Source organism: Notolepis coatsorum (genome assembly GCF_963971535.1).
Source record: "Notolepis coatsorum genome assembly, chromosome: 19".
NCBI classification, from domain to species: Eukaryota; Metazoa; Chordata; class Actinopteri; order Aulopiformes; family Paralepididae; genus Notolepis; species Notolepis coatsorum.
Genome location: NC_140183.1, coordinates 31,451,992 through 31,476,187, shown reverse-complemented (window position 1 = coordinate 31,476,187; position 24,196 = coordinate 31,451,992). Strand labels below are relative to the sequence as shown.

At 44.4% G+C, this 24,196-nt stretch overlaps 1 protein-coding gene and 1 pseudogene across 2 annotated transcripts in view; one reads left to right on the top strand and one right to left on the bottom strand.

Moving 5' to 3' along the window:
• Positions 1–647: 647 nt before the first annotated feature.
• On the top strand, positions 648–1,078 carry LOC311246443 (histone H2A-like; annotated as a pseudogene). The gene has a single exon. The product of its transcript is annotated as a histone H2A-like (transcript).
• A 21,432-nt stretch (positions 1,079–22,510) lies between these two features.
• LOC311246441 (uncharacterized protein) overlaps positions 22,511–24,196 on the bottom strand; it is a 191,953-nt gene continuing 190,267 nt past the window's right edge. The window contains exon 23 of the mRNA XM_084336596.1: positions 22,511–23,585. Within this exon, the coding sequence (XP_084192722.1) occupies positions 23,260–23,585 (326 nt within the window). The 3' untranslated portion in view covers positions 22,511–23,259. The remainder of the gene's footprint in view (positions 23,586–24,196) is intronic.

The window sequence follows — 24,196 nt, the reverse complement described above, 5'->3', positions numbered from 1 at the left end:
ATGCAGAGGAAAGGGTGATATAGAAGACTATACGATCAATGAACTTAGATAGAGATAAATGAAGCTAAGAAAAGACACTTCATAGCCTTTTCGGATGTGCCGTATTTCCATTTCAGTGTTACCTTTAGAATGATTAAGTCTTTGTCGCTAGGTTATGATACTGCCATGTTAAAGTAATTGTAACAATTGTGTGCTTAATAGTACCCTGTATTTACATAGATGTTTGGTGGTGGTGACTAAACAATTTAAATGCCTAGCTGGCAGACCCCCTCGTTAAAATCTAGAGATGGTTCAGCCTGGTTTGTCACAACTCTCAAACCTGGAGTCCTTAGTACAAAAACCACTGACAGCAGGTAAGAGGTTCGGTTCTTTAGATGCTGGAAGCAGACACTTTGGTCTCTTTGTTAGCCATGCCAATGTAATGTCAATGGGCATGACTTAATATAATAGAAGTACTTTATTAATCCCAATGGAAATTCGGCACCACAGATCGCTCACAATAAACATTTAGGTACAGTCAAAAATAAGAATAGTCAAAGATTCATTTAAAAATATACAGTAAAATTTAATGTGTGATATAGGCATATTTTTCAATTGCCAGATCTGAGATTCCCCCCCTTGTTTTTCGCCTTTCCCAGAGACTGAAGATGTCTGGCCGTGGGAAGAAAACGGTCGTCAAAACCAAGACCTCGACCACCCGTTCTGCAAAGGCAGGACTTCAGTTCCCATCCACAGACTGCTCAAGAAGGGCAACTACGCTCAACGTGTGGGAACTGGCGCAGCCGTTTACCTGGCTGCCGTGTTGGAGTACCTGAGCGCAGAGATGCTGGATCTGGCTGGGAATGCCAGCAGTGACAACAAGAAGCGGCGCATCGCTCCCCGACACATCCTGTTGGCGGTGAAGAACGACGAGGAGCTCAACAAACTTTTGAGCGGGGTCACATTCTCAGAGGGCGGCGTGATTCCTAATATACAAGCTGCCCTCCTCCCCAAGAAGACTAAAAAGGGCTCCAGGGAGAATGCTGATGATGGTGATGATGATGCTTCAGCCAAAGGCATCGAGTCTCAAGAGTTCTAGCTAAATGAGAGAATTTTTTTTAAAGTCTTTACAATAAATTGGGTTTTATATGCATATTTGCTTCCTCCCTAATGATTTAGCTGTGTCCCTTTTCCAAAATGCCTGGGTGTAAATTAACTTTATTCCGTAACTTATAGGCTACTCGTAATACATAAAATCTAATATTGTGAAAGTACATCCTCCCCATTGCTTGAAGTAGAATTACCCTCTGGATCTCTTGTAGGGAAAAATGCTTTACTACTGTAGAAGGAGCTCACAGCCAGCTCTGCCAATATCGTCCAGCTAGAGATGCATTATAGACCACTGCACTTCCGCGTTACATGGAGCTTGTAGGGATAAAATGATTACGTTGATTAGAGCCTTCAGCCTTGACGTAAGTGGTTGTAGTAGCCATAGATATCTATGGAACACTAGATTGATTGATAACTTTATTAACAGATTGCAGAATGGGTACAATACAGTACAGCTCATCTCAATACACACAATTGTTAAGGGGATGCAGACCAGAGAAAGACTTTCGTCTTGTTTACATCAGGGTCCCCCATTTTCAATTCATCAGGACATATATGACATACATGACATACAGATAGTCAGTACTGCTACATCTATACATTTATGACATAACAGATTTGCAAATACAGTACTGTTTGTGATACAGAAGGAGTCAAGAAAAGGGAGTATATACATTTGACGTAGAAACTGTACATTGGAGGAGGTTGGGTGGGGGGGGGTTGGGTACGTTGGGATATTGACAACCATACTGGTTTGATTGATTGATTGAAAAGTTTATTAACAGATTGCAGAATGGGTACAGTACATCTCAATACATACAATTGTTAAGGGGATGCAGACCAGAGAAAGACTTTCGTCTTGTTTACATCAGGGTCCCCCATTTTCAATTCATCATAACATATATGACATACATGACATACAGATACAGTACTGCTACATCTATACATTTATGACATATCAGATTTGCAAATACAGTACTGTTTGTGATACAAAAGTGTCCAGAAAAGGAGTGTATATACATTTGGCGTAGAAACTGTACATTGGAGGAGGTTGGTGGGGTGGGGTTGGGTGAGGGCTGTACATTGGAGGTGGGGGGGGGGGGGGTTGGGTAGGGGACACACACACATTTTACACTGTACATTGGAATATTGACAAAGCCTTACTTGGTCATTTACTGTACAACTAGGTTAGGACATTTGTAGGGGCCAGTTTCGAATTGCAGTCTCACGTAGGTGTTTTTTGAGAGTGTTTTTGAAGGTGGGTAGTGATTCACATTCCTTTACAGCTTTAGGCAGGGCGTTCCACATTGATGTGGCATAATTGCGAAACGTGTTTAGTCCCTTGTTTGAGCCGAATCTGGGTTTTACATGATTTGTGGAGCTCCCTCTGGTGTTGTGATCGTGGTATTCACTGACCTTTGGGAAGTATTTTGACATGTACATGGGTACCTTGGTCGCGTAGTGTATCTTGTAGACCAGGCCCATTGCAAGTTGCTGTACTCTGTCGTCTACTCTAAGCCATCCTAGGTTGTCAAAGTGGGCAGGGGTGAGGTGGGTTCTAGGAGTCAGGTCAAGTAGTAGTCTGACTAGCTTGTTTTGAGATGTTTGTAATTTGTTTTTTAGTGCCTTTGAGGTGCTTTGGTACCATGAGGTGCAAGCATAGTCGTAGTACCCTTGAATGAGTGCTCCTGCTAGAGTCTTCAGGGTATTCTTGTTTACCAGAGAGGAGATCCGGTACAAGAATCGCGTTCGTTGGTTGACTTTTTTTTATTACATTGGATGCCATTTTGTCACAGGAAAGATTAGCCTCTAGGATGGAACCCAGGTAGGTAATTTCATCTTTCCTTGTGATAATATTGTCACCCACTGTAACCGAGAAGCCGTCGGTCTTGCTGAGTTTGTTATTTGAACCGAAGAGAATGGACTCTGTTTTGCCCATGTGTAATGATAGTTTGTTGTCGGCGAGCCATATGCAGATTTTGCCTAGTTCCGAGCTGAGGGCTTTTTCAACCTGTAACTTGTTCTTGTCAGAGACCAGCAGGGCTGAGTCGTCCGCAAACAGGAACAAGTTGCAGTCACAAGCTGACGACATGTCATTTGCATAAATTAGGAATAGTAGCGGTCCTAGTATGCTTCCTTGTGGAACACCACAGCTCACTGTGAGGGGGGGGGATAGGGTACCGTTTACTTCCACCATCTGTTCCCTCCCCTCCAGGTAGGATTGTATCCAGCTCACTGATAAACTATCAAAACCAATTGCTTTTAGCTTGTCAATCAGAATGGTGTGATTGACAGTGTCGAAGGCCTTTTGTAGGTCCAGCATGACCATGCCGCAGTATTTGCCCGCGTCCACCTCTTGTTTGATGTGGTCGTTCAAGTAGAGAAGGCATGTGTCAGTGGAGTGGGATGTTCTGAAGCCAGATTGGAATTCGTAGATTAGATTTTTTTCCGCGAGGTACTTTTCGATCTGTTCGTATACTATTTTTTCCATGACTTTCGAGATGGATGTAAGGATAGAAACAGGGCGGTAGTTACCCGGGTCTAATTTGCTGCCCTTTTTGTGCAGGGGTGTTACTCTCGCAATTTTGAAGTCCTTGGGGACGTGTCCCTGTTTTATGGAGAGGTTTATTATGTGTGTGATGACTGGGGTGATGGCTGCTGCTGAGTCTCTGAGGAATTTGGAGGGGATGTTGTCATGGCCAGTGGCCTTGTTTGGTTGGAGGGCGCTCAGTTTTTTGAGTACCTCATCTGTAGTTACTATTTCCAGTTTGAAGTCGTCTTTGTGGACGCCTAGGTTCATGTAGTATGCTACTATGTGTTCTACCCCATACTGCCCTGAGTGGGAGGGTAGTTTGTTTACCAGTGTTGTGGCTATGTTTGTGAAGAAAGTGTTTAAGTAATTGGCTACATCCAGCTTGTCTGTGATGAGCGTGTTGTCCGTCTTTATGTTTATGTTTGAGAACCTGGTTTTGAGTTTTTTACTGCAGCCTAGTTGATTGTTGAGTAATTTCCAAAGTTCACGTGGTTTATTTTTGTTTTCCTCGGTTTTGTCATTGATGAAATTTACATTGGAGGTGGTTGGGGGGGGGGGGGGGGCACACTGTATAAACAAGCAAAACTGTACATTGAGGGGGCGGGGGGAGACACTGTACAAACAAACAAAATTGTACATTGGACTATTGACAAAACCATACTAGGTAAATGACTGTACATTGGAGGGGGTTGGGTTAGGATATTTACAGGGGCCAGTGTTGAATTGCAGTCTCCCGTAGGTGTCCCTTGAGAGAGGTTTTGAAAGTGGGTAGTGATCCACATTCCTTTACAGCTTTGGGTAGGGCGTTCCACATTGATGTGGCATAATTGCGAAACGTGTTTAGTCCCTTATTTGAGCCGAATCTGGGTTTAACATGATTTGTGGAGCTCCCTCTGGTGTTGTGATCGTGGTATTCACTGACCTTTGGGAAGTATTTTGACATGTACATGGGTACCTTGGTCGTGTAGTGTAGTGTATCTTGTAGACCAGGCCCATTGCAAGTTGCTGTCGTCTACTCTAAGCCATCCTAGGTTGTCAAAGTGGGCAGGGGTGAGGTGGGTTCTAGGAGTAAGGTCAAGCAGTAGTCTGACCAGTTTGTTTTGAGATGTTTGTAATTTTGTTTTTAGCGCCTTTGAGGTGCTTTGGTACCATGTGGTGCAAGCATAGTCGTAGTACCCCTGAATGAGTGCTCCTGCCAGAGTCTTCAGGGTATTCTTGTTTACCAGAGAGGAGATCCGGTACAAGAATCGAGTTCGTTGGTTGACTTTTTTTTATTACATTGGATGCCATTTTGTCACAGGAGAGATTTGCCTCTGGGATGGAACCCAGGTAGGTAATTTCATCTTTCCTTGTTACAATATTGTCACCCACTGTAACTGAGAAGCCGTCGGTCTTGCTGAGTTTGTTATTTGAACCGAAGAGAATGGACTCTGTTTTGCCCATGTGTAATGATGGATAGCTTAAGGCGGAGTCACCAGCGTCACTGAACCGCCGCCATCTTGCCAGGGGCAGCCTTGAGTGAGAGTGAGTGAGCTGCACAGACAAAATTACTCATAACTCGCTGAAATATTGACTGATTTACAAACGGGTTGGTTTGCTATAAACATCAAAGATGTAGTTATGATACTGCGTACTTAAAAAAAAAAATGAAAGATTTTTTTTACAAACCGCTTGAATCATATGTGTTGTAGCCAATTTAATGATTTTCTGTTTTTGTGTTACTGTATGAAGGCACCGTGTCATCATGAAAGTGTTGACCAATTAGCAGGCAGTGGGCTCAGGAGGCGGGGCTCATGTGTGCTCAAGTGCAATCTATATGTATGGGTTCACAGGTGTGCAGCGGCAGGGAATTTGGGTAATATTCACAGGGAAGCCACACTATCTTTTTACCGTGCTCGTTTGTTTGTTTTCAGTTACTTTGCGTCAATTTTTGAGTTTATTTTGTATGCTTATATTTGTCCACACCGCAAGTAGTAATAAAACACTCTCAACAGTGACCAAGGAGAAGACATCATTTTATTATCAACAAGCATCACGCGTAGGAAAGAGCTTCACCCAGTATTCCCTCACTGGCAACATTTTCTTGTTAGGTTGCCCTTACACAAGTAAAAAGATAAGCTTCTAAACAAGATTGTTTTCGAAGACGGACAGATACGGAAGGAGTCAAGGAACAGCGGCCCTTTTCATTGACGTTTTCTGCCGATTCAACCACGATATCAACAACACGGAACAGCACATCAAAGAAATTACGGTGAGACGGATTCATGAATGAATAGAATAAAGTTGTGGAAGGAGTCGCCTCGCGCAGATGGATAAAGGCAAATCCTACCATGAATTCTATATAAAATCTCCGCCTATTGCTTGACATTGTAAACATGAGTAGCGTGGGGAATCAGGAAATTAACGTCGAAATGGAGGCAGCTGTCAATCAAGATGAAACAGACAATGAACTTGGCAAAAGGCTTTCTAAGCCCACATTTAAAGCTTTGGAAACAAAGATCATGTTGTTACATAAAGAAAGGAACTTTGGACTGAAACAATTGTGTAAAATAGCTAAAGAGTTGGATCAAATGATGTGCTCAAATGAAAATATTTCCGTCATGCAAATTAAGCACGACACACTGTGGAAGTTGGTTGGTGAAACTACCCGGGTACATGAATCACTAAAACCTCTATTACCCGACGACGAGATGTGTAAACAAACAGAATGGTTTCAAGGTCACCTGCACAATGTTAATCAAATCATTGACAAAATGGAGAAATGGGTGTGTGCTAATAGGGAGCAGTGCATGCCCACACAAGTTGATGACAATGATTACGAATTAAATGATGTGCCCAATGCAACTGAGGGTGTGGTTGACACAAAGAACAATGCTGTTTCAAGTACAAATGAGGTTCTGAATAACAACGGTTCAAATAACAATGCTGCGTCCTATACAAACGAGGGTCTTGATAATGATGGTTCAAACGTCAACTTTGTGTCAAATGAAAACGATGAGGTGAATAGTATTGGGCCAGATGACAGTGTTTCCAATACGGGTCAATCAAGGGTGTCACGGTCACGTGGTAGTTCTACCCGACACTCAATGTCATCAAACATTTCCGCATCCATATTGGCACAGGCCGAGGTAGCGGCACTTGTGGTATTGGAAATGGCATTAAAAGAAAGCCATGAAATGGAAGCTCAGGAGGTACAATTAAAAGCACAAATGGAAGCCCAACAAGCACAAATGGAAGCCCAGCAAGCACAATTAAAGACACAAATGGAAGCCCAGGAGGCACAAATAAGGAAAAGACGACAATTGCTGCAAATACAAAGTCAAATTGCTGCTCAGACAGCTAAGGTAAATGTTCTCAGGAACAGAGGGTCTGACATTGAAAGCAGAGTTACAGATGGAATGAACTCTTATGCATCAAAAGAAAAGGCTGTTCTCAACCCCTCTGCTGTACAACTCATTCCATCAATATCGGATTGTCATGTCAGCTATCCACCAATAAGAGGGAGTGAACCTGCAATGACAATTGATGCACAGCCAGTGGATTCAGCACAGCAATACAGATTTCCGCCAACAGGAGGCAGCAAACCTGCAGGACCAACTCAATCACACCAAAAGCTATCTAAGCAGCCCAGCACTGTAGCCACTCGGCACAAGGAAATCAGTTCTCACGGAACCAAAACAAAACCAAGTGCCTTCACTGCAAGCATGCCACAGCGATCTCAACACCTACCTCCTACTGTGTGTTCACCGCAGCAACCCAGTCAAAGCAGTGAGGATCAAGGCAATATCCTCACGATCATGCAGAAGCAAAATGACATTACAGCATTACTTGTGCAACAGCAAGTTTCCTTATCATTACCCCCCAGGGATATACCAATCTTTGATGGAAACCCTTTTGAATACAACACATTCATTAGAGCCTTTGAACATGGAGTGGAAGGAAAGGTTGTTAATAGTGTGGACTGCTTGTACTACCTGGAGCAGTACACTAGAGGGCAACCTAAAGAGCTGGTAAAGAGCTGTCAACATATGCCATCCGACAGGGGGTATCACAAGGCAAGAACTCTTCTGCATGAACGTTTTGGAAATGAGCAGAAAATAGCCACTGCATATATGGAGAGAGCGTTTGGATGGGTACCTATAAAATCAGAGGATATCAAGGCTTTGCAAGCATTTTCGCTGTTTCTACGCATCTGTTGTAATGCCATGGAAGACATCAGCTATATGTCTGAGATGAACATGCCATCAAACCTACGGGCAATAATTATGAAGCTACCTTACAAACTCAGGGACAGATGGAGAAACATCGCTTTTGAATACCAGGAGAGACACCATCGTCAAGCAGGTTTCAGTGAAGTTGTCACCTTCATTGAAAGACAAGTGTCTATCGCATCTGACCCACTGTACGGGGACATTCTAGACACTGTTGTCTCAATGTCAAAGTTAAAGATTGGAAACAAATCTTCACAAGGACGCCTGCAGGAGAGAGGAAGCAGTTTTGCTACCTTTGTGGCACCCGTTGAGTTTGACAAACCAATACGAGAATCCTGTCTGCTATGTGAAGAGGGTCACAGTGTGGAAACATGTTTTAAAATGGAGAAGAAGCGGCATTGTGAGAAAATAGACTTTCTAAAAAGAAAGGGTGCTTGCTTTGGATGCTTACATGTCGGGCACATAAGTTCACAGTGCCATAGTAGGTTGTTTTGTAAAATATGTAACCTAAGACATCCTACCATTCTCCATATTCATGAAAGGGAATGGCAAGAACTAAGATCACGACAAGATGGCACACGAGATGAAAACGGAATGAGTCAAGTCACCACTCCCAAAACTTGTGGCCACATAGGGGCCGGAGCACAAAATTGCATCTTGTCTATTGTACCTGTCAAAATCAAGGCAAAGAAAGGCAATACAGTCTTAGAAACCTATGCATTCTTAGACCCTGGCAGTTCATCCACCTTCTGCTCTGAGCAACTCATGAGGAAGCTCAACTTGACAGGAAGGAGCACTAGATTCCTGATGAACAATGAACCAAGAAAACTTCGTCAACAGTCAAGTCATTTCAGGACTGGAGGTTGCAGCACTAAACAGTGACACCTACATTGAATTACCTGATGTGTACACCCAACACAAGATGCCTGTGACTCGCTCTAACATCCCGCGACAGAAGGACTTATATGCTTGGCCATATTTAAACACTGTGGAAATTCCTGCTATTGACGCTGACGTGGAGTTGTTGATAGGAACTAACACTCCAGACGCAATGGAGCCATGGGAAGTGATAAACAGCAGGGGTAAAGGACCTTACGCTGTTAAAACTCTATTGGGATGGGTTGTTAACGGACCATTGAGAGAAGGCGATGACGGTGGGATTGGCTGCCCCACGGTCACAGCCAACCGCATTTCCATTGCTCAGATAGAAGAATTGTTGGTTGAACAATACAACCATGACTTCAATGAGAAATCAACAGCAGACAAGCCAGAAATGTCCATAGAAGACCTCAAGTTCATGCAGATTGTCAATACTTCAGCCGAACTAAAGAATGGACATTACTGCTTGCCATTGCCTTTTAGAGAGGACAACGTTGTTATGCCCAACAACCGCCACCTTGCTGAGCAAAGAGTCCTCTGCCTAAAAAGGAAATTAAATAAAAACCCTATCTTCAAAGAAGAATATACTAACTTTCTCAATAACATCATAAGCAACGGCTATGCAGAGAGAGTGCCAGAGCACCAGTTGGAAGGAAAAGAGGGAAAGGTGTGGTATATCCCTCACCACGGGGTACACCATCCTAAAAAGAAAGACTTGCGAGTGGTTTTCGACTGTACAGCAAGCTACAAGGGAGTGTCACTTAACACCAAGCTACTCCAGGGACCCGACTTGACAAATTCCCTGCTTGGAGTTCTCACAAGGTTTCGCCTAGACTCTGTAGCAATTATGGCTGATGTAAAGGCTATGTACCATCAAGTCCACGTGGCAAAGCGGGACGTGGATTTCCTTCGCTTCCTCTGGTGGCCAGGAGGTGATCTAACACAGCCACTCACTGAATACAGAATGATTGTACACCTGTTTGGTGCAGTATCATCACCCAGCTGTGCTAGCTTTGCCCTCAGGAAAACGGCTGAAGACAACAAAGCAGACTTCCCAGTCCACGTAACGGATACCATCCAGCACAACTTCTATGTGGATGACTGCCTGAAATCTGTGTCCTCAGAGGCAGAAGCCATATCCCTGGTTACAGACCTTACCGCCGTATGCCAGTTGGGAGGTTTCCAATTGTTGAAGTGGATGAGCAACAGCAGATCTGTGTTGGAAACCATTGATGTTGAAAAAAGAGCCAAGAACGTAAAGGAACTGGACTTCGCCAGGGACAGCCTTCCTGTCGAGAGAACCCTAGGACTGCAATGGTGTGCAGAAACTGACACCTTTAGGTTCAAAATGTCAGTTCAGGACAGACCATTCACAAGGCGAGGTCTTTTGTCTGTCGTCAGCTCAGTCTACGACCCTATTGGGTTTCTAGCACCCTTCACATTACCTGCCAAGATGTTGCTGCAAACTTTATGTAAATTGGACTACAGTTGGGATGAGCGTATTCCTCAAAAGTATCAGTTACAATGGGTGGGGTGGCTAGAGGATTTGAAAAGTGTGCCAAGATGCTTTCAACCCAAGGATTTTGGACAGCTCACAGGTGCCAGATTACACCACTTCTCTGACGCCAGCAAGAATGGCTATGGCACAGTTTCCTACTTGAGGCTGCAAAACAATAATGAGAAGGTTCACCTGTCTTTTGTTCTAGGAAAAGCACGGGTTGCTCCTTTAAAGAGTGTGACAATTCCAAGGATGGAACTGACAGCTGCTGTACTGGCAGCAAGAATTGACAGGCTCCTGATATCAGAGTTACAACTGGAATTGGAAAACTCGACCTTCTGGACAGACAGCACAACGGTGTTAAAATACATCAGAAACGAAACAAAGCGCTTTCACACCTTTGTTGCTAATCGGATTGCTGCTATCAGAGAAGCTACAGATATCTCACAGTGGAGGTACGTTGACACAAAACGGAACCCAGCAGACGAGGCCTCCCGCGGGGTGAAAGTTGAACACATTCTCACCTGCAGTAGATGGATCCACGGCCCGGAGTTCCTTTCCAAAAGTGAGGAAGAGTGGCCTGTTAACATTTTGGATACAAGTTCCATCAACAGTGATGACCCAGAGGTCAGAGGAGAGGCCTCAGTTAACGCTGTCATCATCAACAGCGCACCACAAGCAACAAATCAGCTGATAACTTACTTCTCCTCATGGAACAAACTTAAGACCTCAGTTGCGTGGTTTCTTCAGCTAAGGAAGACGCTGCAGGTGCTGCTTCAAAGGAGAAAAGAACTACAAGCTGCTCTGTGCAGCACCGAGTTTGACATAACTCACAAGAACAAAGTGGAAGAGGACATGAACAGTTTCAGAGCCACAATGGGTGGTCACACCTTATGTCCTGAAGACATCGACACTGCAGAAAGAGCCATCATTCAATACTGTCAAATGGACAAGTTTAGTGATGAAATCACTGCTTTAAAAGAAGGAACATCTGGAGTAAAGAAAGGCAGCCACATTTGCAGACTTGATCCAGTACTGAATCACAGACTTTTGAGAGTGGGAGGAAGACTTAGCAAAGGAGCAATGCCCGATGACATAAAACATCCAGTCATTCTTGCTAAAGGTCAACACATCACCACTCTCATCTTACGCCACATGCATGAACAGCTGGGACACTGTGGAAGGAACCACCTGCTTTCGGGACTTCGCAGACGGTACTGGATCACCAAAGCAAATGCGGCTGCCAGAAAAGTACTCAACTCCTGCGTTGTCTGTCGACGAAACAGAGGAAAGCTGGGCGAGCAAAAAATGGCAGATTTACCAAAGGAAAGGTTGCAAGCTGACTTTCCACCGTTCACAAATGTCGGCATAGACTATTTTGGACCATTTGAGGTGAAGAGAGGCCGTAGCCTCATCAAACGATACGGAGTTACTTTCACATGTATGGCCAGCCGGGCAGTCCATTTGGAAATGGCCTACTCATTGGACACCAGTTCTTGCATTAACGCCATACGCAGATTCGTTTCTAGAAGAGGCCAAGTGTCACACATTAAGTCCGACAACGGCACCAACTTTGTTGGGGCAGAACGTGAGCTGAGAGAAGCTTTAACTCACCTAAACCAAGAGAAAATATCAAACTCACTACTTCACCTTGGAGTAAAGTGGAGTTTCAACACTCCAGCTGCATCTCATCATGGAGGAGTGTGGGAAAGGGTCATTTGCATGGTCAGGAAGGTGTTGACTTCTGTTCTTCACCAACAACATTTAGACGACGAAGGATTACAAACATTCCTGTGTGAAGTAGAGGCCATATTGAACGACCGTCCCATTACGAACGCCTCAGAGGATCCAAATGACCTTGAACCTTTGACCCCGAATCACATTCTTCTGTTAAAGGGCAAACCTTCCCTACCACCAGGGCTCTTCAGCAAAATTGATTCTTATTCCAAACGTCGATGGAGGCAAGTTCAATTCCTCTCCAACCTCTTTTGGCACAGGTGGGTTCGAGAATATGTACCACTGTTGCAGGAGAGACAACGATGGACAAAGGACAAGAGGAACTTTGCCACAGGGGACATCATCATGATTGCAGACTCTAATGCCCCTCGTGGATCCTGGCTGTTGGGCAAGGTACTGCAGACCTTTCCTGACAGACATGGACTTGTGCGATCCGTGAAAGTTCAAACCAAATATAACATTCTGGAGCGACCGATCACCAAGATCTGTCTTCTTTTGGAAGCTGATTAGATTAGTAACCATTTTTTCCCTTTGGACATAGGAGAAGTTTCCATGATCATAAAGATCTACTTTCTATTGGACACTGAGTAGACTGAAGCCACTTTTCTATTACTGGGGGTACTAACCCTACTGGATTACACAAACTTTATGAACTACATGACTTTTGAACTATTGCCAAGATCTGTCTTCTTTTGGAAGCTAATTATATGATTATCTGTTTTTTCCTTCAGACTGCATGAGCTTTGAGCACTACGAGTTAAATATCAACGCGGACTACGCACTTGGCTACAACCACTTGCATGCATTGAATTGTTATATGTTTATATAGTATCAATTGGGGCCCGGAGTGTTGTAGCCAATTTAATGATTTTCTGTTTTTGTGTTACTGTATGAAGGCACCGTGTCATCATGAAAGTGTTGACCAATTAGCAGGCAGTGGGCTCAGGAGGCGGGGCTCATGTGTGCTCAAGTGCAATCTATATGTATGGGTTCACAGGTGTGCAGCGGCAGGGAATTTGGGTAATATTCACAGGGAAGCCACACTATCTTTTTACCGTGCTCGTTTGTTTGTTTTCAGTTACTTTGCGTAAATTTTTGAGTTTATTTTGTAAGCTTATATTTGTCCACACCGCAAGTAGTAATAAAACACTCTCAACAGTGACCAAGGAGAAGACATCATTTTATTATCAACAAGCATCACGCGTAGGAAAGAGCTTCACCCAGTATTCCCTCACTGGCAACATTTTCTTGTTAGGTTGCCCTTACAATATGAGTTATGAGTATTATGAGTATTTTTGTCTGTGCAGCTCACTCACTCTCACTCAAGGCTGCCCCTGGCAAGATGGCGGCGGTTCAGTGACGTCGCTCTCCATTGGCCGGCAGCGCGGGCAAGCTATCTAGTGTTCTATATATATCTATGGTAGTAGCTACACGTCTAGGCTCTAATCAACATTCATTCACGCGCTCACGCGCTCCCCCCCCCCCCCCCCCCCGCTATCTCCCCCTCAAAATACCGGAAGTGTTGCAGTGGTCCTAAACTACTGCACACGCTCCAGCATCCTGCTTTACGAAGAGTAGACTGAGGTGAACTAACGTTGACCACTCAGGGTCATCAGTTACCTGGCAAGAGAGTGGGAAGCTGGTAGTCCACATGTTGGGGAATTAAAATCCCATGCCCTTACATTTCTCAGAAATTGCGTGAGGGTATTCGATGGAGCAGCAAGACATTACGACATATACTGTATCTCTAGTCTACCGAATTAGACCCTTCGGTATTTCTGAGCAGAACTCTCGTTGGCCACATGGAGAGAATGATCAGTCACACCTCAGTCTGGTTATACTGAACATGAGGGTATCTACGTGAATCCGCATGTAGGAGGAACACACGTGTCTGCCCTTGCACGGAATTCAATGTTACAGTATTAATATAGCCATCAATATCTTATGCCAAATGATTAGGGACTTACTTTTTTGTATTTTTTTATAAATCTTATGTCCCGAGTCCTCGTCTGCACCTTGAGTCCGAATGCAGTCAATGCTAGAGTCTGAGTCCCATTAGTGCTCAAGTCCAAGTCGAGTCACTAGTCCTGAAAATCAGTCCAGGACTCGAACACTGCTACACACACACCCACTGGGTCGGAGTCATGCGAAGAGAGATGGGCGAAGATGGCGTCATCACCTACAAGTGTTAAACCATAATCAAACGTATACTGTAATGCTGACAGAGGAGGATCATCAGTATATGGAGAGGTTGGTCATGCTGACATGGTAGAGGAGGATCATCAGTATTTGGAGAGGTTGGTCATGCTGACATGGTAGAGGATCATCCGTATATGGAGAGGTTGGTCATGCTGACATGGTAGAGGATCATCCGTATATGGAGAGGTTGGTCATGCTGCTATAGGATCATCCGTATATGGAGAGGTTGGTCATGCTGCTAGAGGAGGATCTTCAGTATGTGTGTCACCACACTGGATTTGTACACCCACTTGACAGCCTGGTGGAGGTACAAGATGACACGGCTGTTTGTCTCCTCCTTGTTTGCCCGCTGGGCATGGATGTCAGAATCCTGGACCTGTAACAAGTGAAGAAGAACCCAAATACCCAGTGTATGACTGAAATAATTCCATAATATTGTCTCATTCAATTGAGCCTCTCCTGTGGAGAGGACAACGTGGTGCTTGGAAATCCTATGGTCCAAGAGCTGCATGCAGATCTCTCCACAGGTTGGTGGGAGGTTGGTCATCATGTGGAAGAAGGTGTTACCATCCTGTATGAAGAGCACTGGCGGACTCAGTGGGGGGCCCCCCCCTGGTGCCCCCACGGTTGAAAAACGTGCGCTAAAGTGCCCTTTTGAGTGGCGAAAAATTAGAGGGCCGGTGTCCCAGACTGCCAGGCTATTGGTGCTCTTCCAATGGTCTAAACTTGACCATGTGCCCCACGGTTAAATAATGTCATGCAAAAGTGCCATTTTGAGTGGAGAAAATTTGAGGATGTGCCCTATTGGTGCCCCTCTAATGGTTAAACGTGACCATGTGCCCCCACAGTTGAAAACATTGTGCTAAACCTAAAGTGCCAAAAACGAGAGGACGTGCCCATTGGTGCCCTTCCAATGGTCTAAACTTGACCATGTACCCCCACAGTTGAAAACATTGCGCTAAAGTGCCCTTTTGAGTGTCGAAAATGAGAGGACGTGCCCATTGATACCCTTCCAATGGTCCATGTGCCCCCACAGTTGAAAACATCACGCTTAAATGCCATTTTGAGTGAAAAAACTAGCAGATATTCCCATTGGTGCCCCTCCAATGGTTAAACTTGACCATGTGCCCCCACAGTTGAAAACATTGCGCTAAACCTAAAGTGCCCTTTTGAGTGCCAAAAACGAGAGGACGTCCCCATTGGTGCCCCTCCAATGGTTAAACTTGACCATGTGCCCCCACAGTTGAAAACATTGCGCTAAAGTGGCATTTTGAGTGTAAAAAACTAGAGGACGTGCACAATACATTGGTGCCCTCCCTATGGTCTAAATTTTACCATGTGCCCCACAGTTGAAAAAATCACGCTAAAATGCCCTTTTGAGTGGCAAAAATTAGAGGACGTGCCCATTGGTGCCCTTCCAATGGTCTAAACTTGACCATGTGCCCCCACAGTTGAAAAACGTCATACTAAAGTGCCCTATTGAGTGGTGAAAACATAGCAAGAAAATTAAATAACATGTCTTAATGACTGCTCCGTTAGTGGATAAAATGTGGTGCAGCTTACTAGGGCAGGCTTTCCCAAAGTGGGTGCCATGATGAAGACAGTCTAGGGGTGTTGCAAAATAGTTAAACCCTGCTTATATTCTAAACACATTATATGGCCATTAGCAAATATTTTCTGAGTTTTTGCAAGGAACCGATGGGCTAATATCTAGCTAACATTTTGATGTTTCTCGATCTGCACTGTCCCTATTTTTTCACCCAATGTATCCTTTAGGTTAGGTTAGAGTAAGTTAGTTTAACTGAGGCACAAAGTCCAAGCATGCTGGGAACTTGAGGCACAACTCTGAGCAGCCCTGTGACTACAATATTACAGCCATTTAAGTTTTCAGTTTTAGACACATCCCCTCTTGAATGTTCAGATGCCAGAGGGCTTAATGCAGTCTGGGCTGTAACCCTGCATCCTACTGTTGTGTGTGAAGTTGCAACGATTGAGTTTGTTTGACCAATTATGCATTACTAAAATACTAATGTATGTGTAGCATCCTGAATATTCTACTATTATTCAGAAGTGCTAACGTAACCTTTTACTTCCCCTGTGTGCACAAAGACATGGTAACCAGTGGTTCTCTTTGATATCCCGCCCAGACAAATAACGCGAGGTTCTCTTTCATCCCTCCGGCCGGAATATGGATTATTAACGTGCAACTAGATTATCCTTTTCCTTCATTGAGTGTCCCATAGTGGGACCAGATTGCGGTCGCCAGCAGGGGGCGGTGGTGGCAGGCGGAGCAGAAGAGGAAAGGAGATGAGGAAGACGCTGTTTTACCTGGGGAGCGGAAGAGAGGAAGCCTCTTCGGTGTGGAACGTGGACGTGAACAGACGTGCGCTCTCGAAGAGCCCCGTTGAGAGCAAGCGGGAGAGATAGAGAGACTACAAAACGGGTTATTATAGAACTACAGGCGATAGTGGAGTGTTGGACTAATGAAACAGAGAAAGGAATAAACTTCAGTAATACCACGGGTTATACTAGAAGTGTACGCGGTATTTTAGCTTGTAGCTAACGGCTATAGACACTTTGAGTGCACCACTAGGCGAGCGTCGCCGAAGACAGGTGGTATACATAGCCACCGTGCGTTAGCTATATAGGCGATAGCAGGAGGGTCCACCAAGACCCACAGTTTAGCTGTGTTTAGGTTAGCCCACAGCTTAGCCTGCGCGCCAGCTCGGCCCTTCAGCCCCGCAGTGGACATCTCTTCGATGCAGCCGAGGTCGCCACAACACAGCACGCTCCTCCAGCCCACGCCACTGCCCCAGCTGCCTACCCCGGCCCGCTGGCTGTTATCGCGGGATCGCCCGACGGCCATCTTACCACCCGGACGAGTGGTGGTGAGAGTGGGCCCGCCATCTTGGTTAAGTACAGCGACGCTTCGAGTGCTGAAACAGTATCATACGATTCACTGTGTGGTGCAGGCCCTAAGGGCGAAGATAAATGTTGTTTGGAATGAACGCTAGCAGCAGCGTCTAGGGGTACCCCAACCATTTTAAGCCGGCTTTAGCTAGGACTTTCATTTGGTAATGTGGGCCCACTTTTCATTTTGTTTGAGTGTTATAACGTGCATGTTCAATTATACCATTTCCCATTCAATGAACCCTTCCCTCCCGTTGTTAAAATAGTGCAACAGTATATGTAAACCCTTAAGGCAGTGTTTCTCAAAGTGGGGGGCGCGCCCCCCAGGGGGGGCGCAGAGGCATCACAGGGGGGACCTTGAGATTTATAAAAAAAAAATAAAAAATTGGATTACAGAAAATTGTCACTAAAGTGCTATCTATTGCAGCTGCACTGTTCTCCATGAAAATACCATTTCTCAAAATCTGAAAATCATTATTTAATAAAACACAGAAAAGGATCACCAAGTTACTCTGGATAAAAAAAACCTTTACAGACATTGAGACAAAGCTTCCTGACACATCTCCATCCAAACTCTTGGAAGAACTCTTTGAAATCTCATCTGATACCACCTGGAGAGCTAGTTTCAGAGTGTGGTGCTGAGTACCAAGTATCTCATGATGCAGCAGTTAAGGTGTTGATACCATTCAGCACCACATACAGTATCTGTGTGAAGCTGGCTTTTCATCCATGACAGCTCTGAAAACAAAATATAGGGCCAAGTTGAGCCTTGAGGATGACATGCGTGTTGCCTTAACAGCAATAAAGACTGTTTGCTTATTTCCTATGTTCGCTTTGTAAATTCCCAGTCACTGAGTGAAGATCTGCTGTTTTGCAAATATGTCAAAAACAGAGCGACAGCTGATGAGCTCTTCAAAATGATTGACAGTTACCTGACAGAACATGGACTGAAATGGGAGAACTGTGTGGGCTTTTGCTCTGACGGTGCGCAGGCCATGGCAGGGAAAAGGAGGGGGCTACAGGCGCACATCAAGGGGGTCTCGCCAAACGCGCAATGGACGCTCAGACACTGAGTGAATTCTGGCTTGGTGTGGAGAGGGAGCATCCACTCATAGGGCAGAGGGCTGTGGGCATCCTTCTTCCCTTCGCCACATCCTCTCTGTGAGATTGGGCATGACTTGAGAGTGGCAGTATCAAGCCTGCAACCTCGTTTTGAAAAGATGTGCAGTGCAAAACAGGCTCATTGCAGCCACTAATGCTGTGATGACTCACATAATTTACTTACATTTTCTCTTTTTTTGCACAAATTGCAAAGTTCTTTCACAAGTTTTCACACGTTTTTCACAAAGTTTTCTATCTATTTTTTTTTAAAGCAGTGTCCTTGAATTGTATTGCAATGTTACAAGATGTCTCTATTTTTGAAAAAGCAGTCTTGAGTGTCCATTGAATTGTATTGCAATGTTACAAGATGTCTCTATTTTTTAAAAAGCACAGTCTTTGAGTGTGTATTGGACTGTATTGTTATGTTGTTGCACAATTGCACAGTTGTAAAGTGGTTGCACAATTTGAAAGGTCACGATATTGGTGTTATTTCAATAAATTTAAACATGGCCCATTTCATGACTATTTTGTTGGGGCGAGGGGGGGGGGGGGGGGCCCAAAATATTTTGGTCCGCCAAAGGGGGGCCCGACAGAAAAAGTTTGAGAAGCACTGCCTTAAGGGAAGGTATTGGTACCGATACTAGCCCAGACGTGGGCAGCACTTTAGTCTGTCTTATGGAGTGAGAGCACTTGGTGCCTAAGGCGTATATCATTGAAGCCAACTGTATTTATCTGTAACTTGAATCCTAATCGACACTAAACAAGTACTGGATGGGAGCACTGTGTGTGTGTCGATTACTGAGTCCGTGTCTTAACCCTTTTTGGTCCGGGTAATGCTATTATTATTTAACCCTTCCCCACCTACACCCCTATTTCAGTGTTAAAGGTCTCTACAGGTCATTAAGGAAGGGTACTGCTTTGGGGAGCGAAAATCATTACTCATCTAACAGTCACCAGGTGTGGGAGGGCTAACGGAGGTACTGGGGGAAGTGAGTGTGTGGGGAGCTACTGCTGACCGCCCTGGAGGGCGAGGAGGACCAGAGTACCACCCCCAGGTTAGTAAATCCTGGGCCCCATCCGCTCCTGCTGCCCGACCTCCAGTTCGACGTTCCGGGCCCACAGACGGGGGTTCAGTTAGACCAAGCTCTACTGCATCCCGCTACCAGGTGGCCATGTACAACCACTCCCATAAAGCAAGGATAATCCACCCTGCTACATATGCGTCACCAGACCCCAATGGGAAGCACCCAAGTCTATAACTAAAATGTGCAAACACACGGATGCACTTCCCAAAGAGGTCAGCTGAACTACCAAACATAGATTTCCCCAAGACCACAAACAGACACGGAGAGAATGTTCAAGAAACAATATATCACACTTTATTACAGGAATATAATATATAGCACACAAATTCATAAGTTCATTTAAATAACGATTAACTAGACTAAACTAAAATACCATGCCCTTAGGCCTATAGGGTAGTTAAGAAAAGGAAGCACTTCCTGCACTATATGTCAACCTCCCCCCCAGCTGCCATTCCCACCCACCTACCTGTCCTGCCTGCCTATTCTTTATTCCCAGCGGAAGAGTGCTGCCGAGTGCTTCCGCGTTTTCCCTGATTGGCTGCGACACGCCCCGCGGCAGCTTGCGCCATTATGTAGCCGTAATCCCTGATGTTTTTCATTCGACGCTTAGCTCAACTGGTATTAACGTGCAGTCTTTCTCCGGTTAAGTTTAGGCATGTTAACTTTAAGCATTGTTTCGGAGTTGGTTATGGTTAAGGTTAGGCATTGTTTCGGAGTTGGTTAAGGTTAGAAGGGTTAAGTTTAGGCGCTGTTAAGGAGCTGGTTAAGGTTAGAGTTTGTCTTAGAGAATGGCAATAGACAGCCTATTTCCGCACTGCCGCTCTCTCGCGGTCACATGGGCGTCGCAGACAATCAGGGAAAACGCGGAAGCACGCGACGCACTCTTCCGCTGGGAATAAGCTACACGCGTCCTGCCTCTAAAATCACTACACACGTGAGAGAAGGTGCTGCACTGCACAATGCACATATAGGTCTGGACACCATCACACTACTCGTCCAAAATATCACCGCACACTTTGTCACACTTCATGGCAAAAGCAGCGCTGGGGTACAAACAATACAAAAAAAGATGATTAAGACGGGAGCCCGAAGGTGAGGGCCGGGAGGACTCCTCCCCCTCCCGCTCTCGTAGCCCCTCACGCCTTCGGGCTAAAAACTTTCTGTCGGCAACAGGGAATTTGTATACTCCAAGCGAGGGCATTATAGTAATGTCCTCCCGCCTGAAATGGAGAACACAGTCAGCGAAAGCAAAGTCCCCCATTCGTGGGTTACAGTCACAATGCACAATTTACATATCCTCCACACGATAGAAAGGAGAGGCAGTTCACAGAGGGAGGAGCGTCCAGAATACTGCACTCAAATCTTCCACGGTTTACTGGGTTACTGGATACCGTTCTTATAATCCACAGCTCCACACAGAACCTGTTAAACTGTAGGAATATTTCGCCTAAAGGCAGGCCCGGACTGGCCATCGGGAGCACCGGGAGTTTTCCCGGTGGCCTGGCCTGCACAGATAAAAAAAAATTATATATTTTTTTTATTATAATATATATATATTTTTTTTGCCAGGCCACTGATTGACAGCGGAGGCGGCGAATGGAATGGCAGATGGCACACTCCCACTTTTCTGAAAGGAGTTGTTAAATCTGACATTACAAAAAACAATATGTGGTGGTTATGATTGGGGCTGAAGTTGAATAAACAATTTATGAAAGAGAAAGTCAAAATAATTCCAAGATAATTCAAAGATTACACACCTTTGCCACATTGGCTACAAACATAATCACTGCAAAGTTATCAAAAAAATAAGAATCTGATCAGACAAGGGTTAAGTTGTTCCCTTTCTAATTTCCTCAAAAACATCTAGTCTAGTTAACGTGATCAATATTATTTGACAATTGATGCTTTTTGTTGGAAGTTTCAGTCAGTGAGCTCATACTTTGAGCTCATTTTATAGTTAAAATGATTGAGACAACGCAATCTTCTGTCTTCGTTGTGCATGCATGCGTGTGCTCACCACACGCGATACATGTGTCACTATTCTGGCAGTGGCTACTGTTATTATAGTATTGTAATGAAAGGTCTGTTATTTAATGTTTGTGTAAAGGGCTATTTTAACTGTTGATGGGTAGTGCATCAGTAAAGTGAATATGGTATTGTGCTCTTGCTCTGTTTGAATAGGTGGAGAGAGTGGTTAACTGTATTATAATAGTAAATAGAAAAATATGTTGTGCTCTTGCTTTTTGAAGGTGGAGAGAGTAGCATTGCTAGTGCCACAACAGTTTTATTTGAGGTTAATAACAGTACATTGTACTAAGCAATTGTTGGCTCATTAGTTTGTGATTCACATGCAAATATTCACTAGAATGCAGGAAATTAAGTCTTTGTAACAAAAAAATTCCGGGTGGGGGACCCCCAGACCCCCGCTTAAAAAGTGGCCTGATTGGGGCTATATTTCGCGCTATATCTCCCGGTATGAATTATTTCCCCAGTCCGGCCCTGCATGTACATGTCAAAATACTTCCCAAAGGTCAGTGAATACCATGATCACAACACCAGAGGGAGCTCCACAAATCATGTTAAACCCAGATTCGGCTCAAACAAGGGACTAAACACGTTTCGCAATTATGCCACATCAATGTGGAACGCCCTAACCAAAGCTGTAAAGGAATGTGAATCACTACCCACTTTCAAAAACACTCTCAAAGAACACCTACGGGAGACTGCAATTCGAAACTGGCCCCTGTAAATGTCCTAACCAAACCCCCTCCAATGTACAGTAAATGACCAAGTATGGTTGTCAATATTCCAATGTACAGTTTTGCTTGTACAGTTGTACAGTTGCAGACTATTATAAGGTTGAAATTGTTGATAAAGGCTCAAAATAGACACTTAAGTCTATGTTAAAGGCTAACTTGTATGAGATGAGTGTATTGGCTAGTAAAGCAGAATGTGGCGATGGCGCTACTGGTTTGTCTGCACCGGTTGTCAGCTCAGTTTCAAAAAGGTTGGTGACCCCTGGTCTAAGAGGCATCATACCGTAGGTGCCTAATGACGTAACCACATAAATATCTTAATTTACCTATGGACAATTAAAAAGTGATATTCCTAGATATTAAATTGTATCAAGAGTGTCCACCTAAATACTTGCAGGCAGAGTTAGCAGTCATTCCAGCTGTAGAATCATACTGTTTATTTGTGCTTAGTGATACATACTGTATTCAACCCAATGAATTTAGAAGAGAATTAATCACAAGTTGATACCTCATTTATTCAAGACACATTATAAAACTGTTGCATATAAGCAATAGAACACTATGTTGTAGTTACATCACATCTTTGATGATCTATGACCAGATTGGAGGCATGATGTACGTTATTGCCCATAGTTCCCTTCATGCTCGATACGCCAACTATAGCATATTTGCCATCTTCCGCAGTCAGACAAGAAGATAGGTACCCTTCTCAGGGTCAGTACAGAGAGAGAGACCCACAGTGTGCTAGCTATCTTACATAATACACAATGACTGGAAGTGGATACGGACCATTAGCCTACTTCCAAAGTAACGAAATACATGAACAATCTGAGGCTGTTATTTCTACACATGGTAAATACACAAATCACAACATGTAAATAAGACAGGTTTGGAGTTGTTGGAAAGTGTATTCTAGGAGAATGTCTACTTTTGAAAACAAATAAGTTTGATTTTGGTGGAATCAATAATCATCCATCACGATTAGGGATGCTCGATATTGGCTTTTTTACCGATACCGATATTCCGATATTGTCCAACTCTTAATTTCCGATACCGATATCAACCGATACCGATATATGCAGGGTTTCCCACCCCAAAAAACTGAATAATTTCAGGTAACTAATAATTTCACTGGATATATATATAACAAATATTGTTATTGTTTTTTTCTTTTTTTAAACCGATACCGATATTTTCCGATATCACATTTTACTGCCGATATCGGCCGATAATATCGGTCGGCCGATAATATCGGACATCCCTAATCACGATCACTTGTTGACGGCCTATGCCCCAGAAGGGGTAGCAGGCGTAAGATATGTTCACGTTTCTCATCTGGAGGTTTCTCTGTTCTCCGTCTCTTAGGTGATCGATTCAAGCCCAAGAAATCTCGTAACCTCTTCCTGGTCTCTCTCAGCAGAGGTGCTTCTTCCGTCACCCTCTTAATGGTAGGAGGGGGCGTCAGAATCCTCTGCCCTTCAGGTTCCTCGTTTCGGCTGGTGGAGCGAGACAGCTGTGACATCTCTTCCTCTTTTGCTTCCTTAGTCACTTTGTTGTTCGAGGACCAGGCCTTTGATGCTTTGGTACCTAGGAGCAGGAGATAAGGAGAGATCAAGAAGTTTAGGGTTTGACACGTATGCTTCAAAGCTTCAATCGCTGCCAAGATAATTGATGCCAAGATCAAGATTCGAGTACTTTGTTGTTGGCGTTTCTTTTGAACCCACATCAGCATAAGTAGCTTAAAGAAATAATAATCCAACATTCACTTTGAAAATTATTTCTTCTCAGTAGAGTAGACGTTGTCATTTAATATACATTATTAAACTGCACTAGATTACAAGATTGTCGTGTGTATTTTCCGTCTTTAACTCATTCAGAGCCACGCCCCTTTGATCATATTAGGGCTAGCGTGCCAGTAAGGAAGTCAATGGGAGGACGGGGAAATTTGCGAACGCCTAAACTATGTCTTAAATTATGGCTATGGGTCTAAACCACCCCTCACTTGCTTGCAGTCAACATGTACGAAACAAGGGGGGCGGTGGCGCACGGAGATTACGTTCGTCACCAACACCGGGAGACACTAGGATTCGCCTGTTCGAATCCAGCTCCCGGCGTTGCTATCAGCTTGGCTGTCCTCTCACGCTGATACAATTGGCTGTATCAGGGGGTGGGAAGCTGAAGGGTGGGTCCTGGGCGTT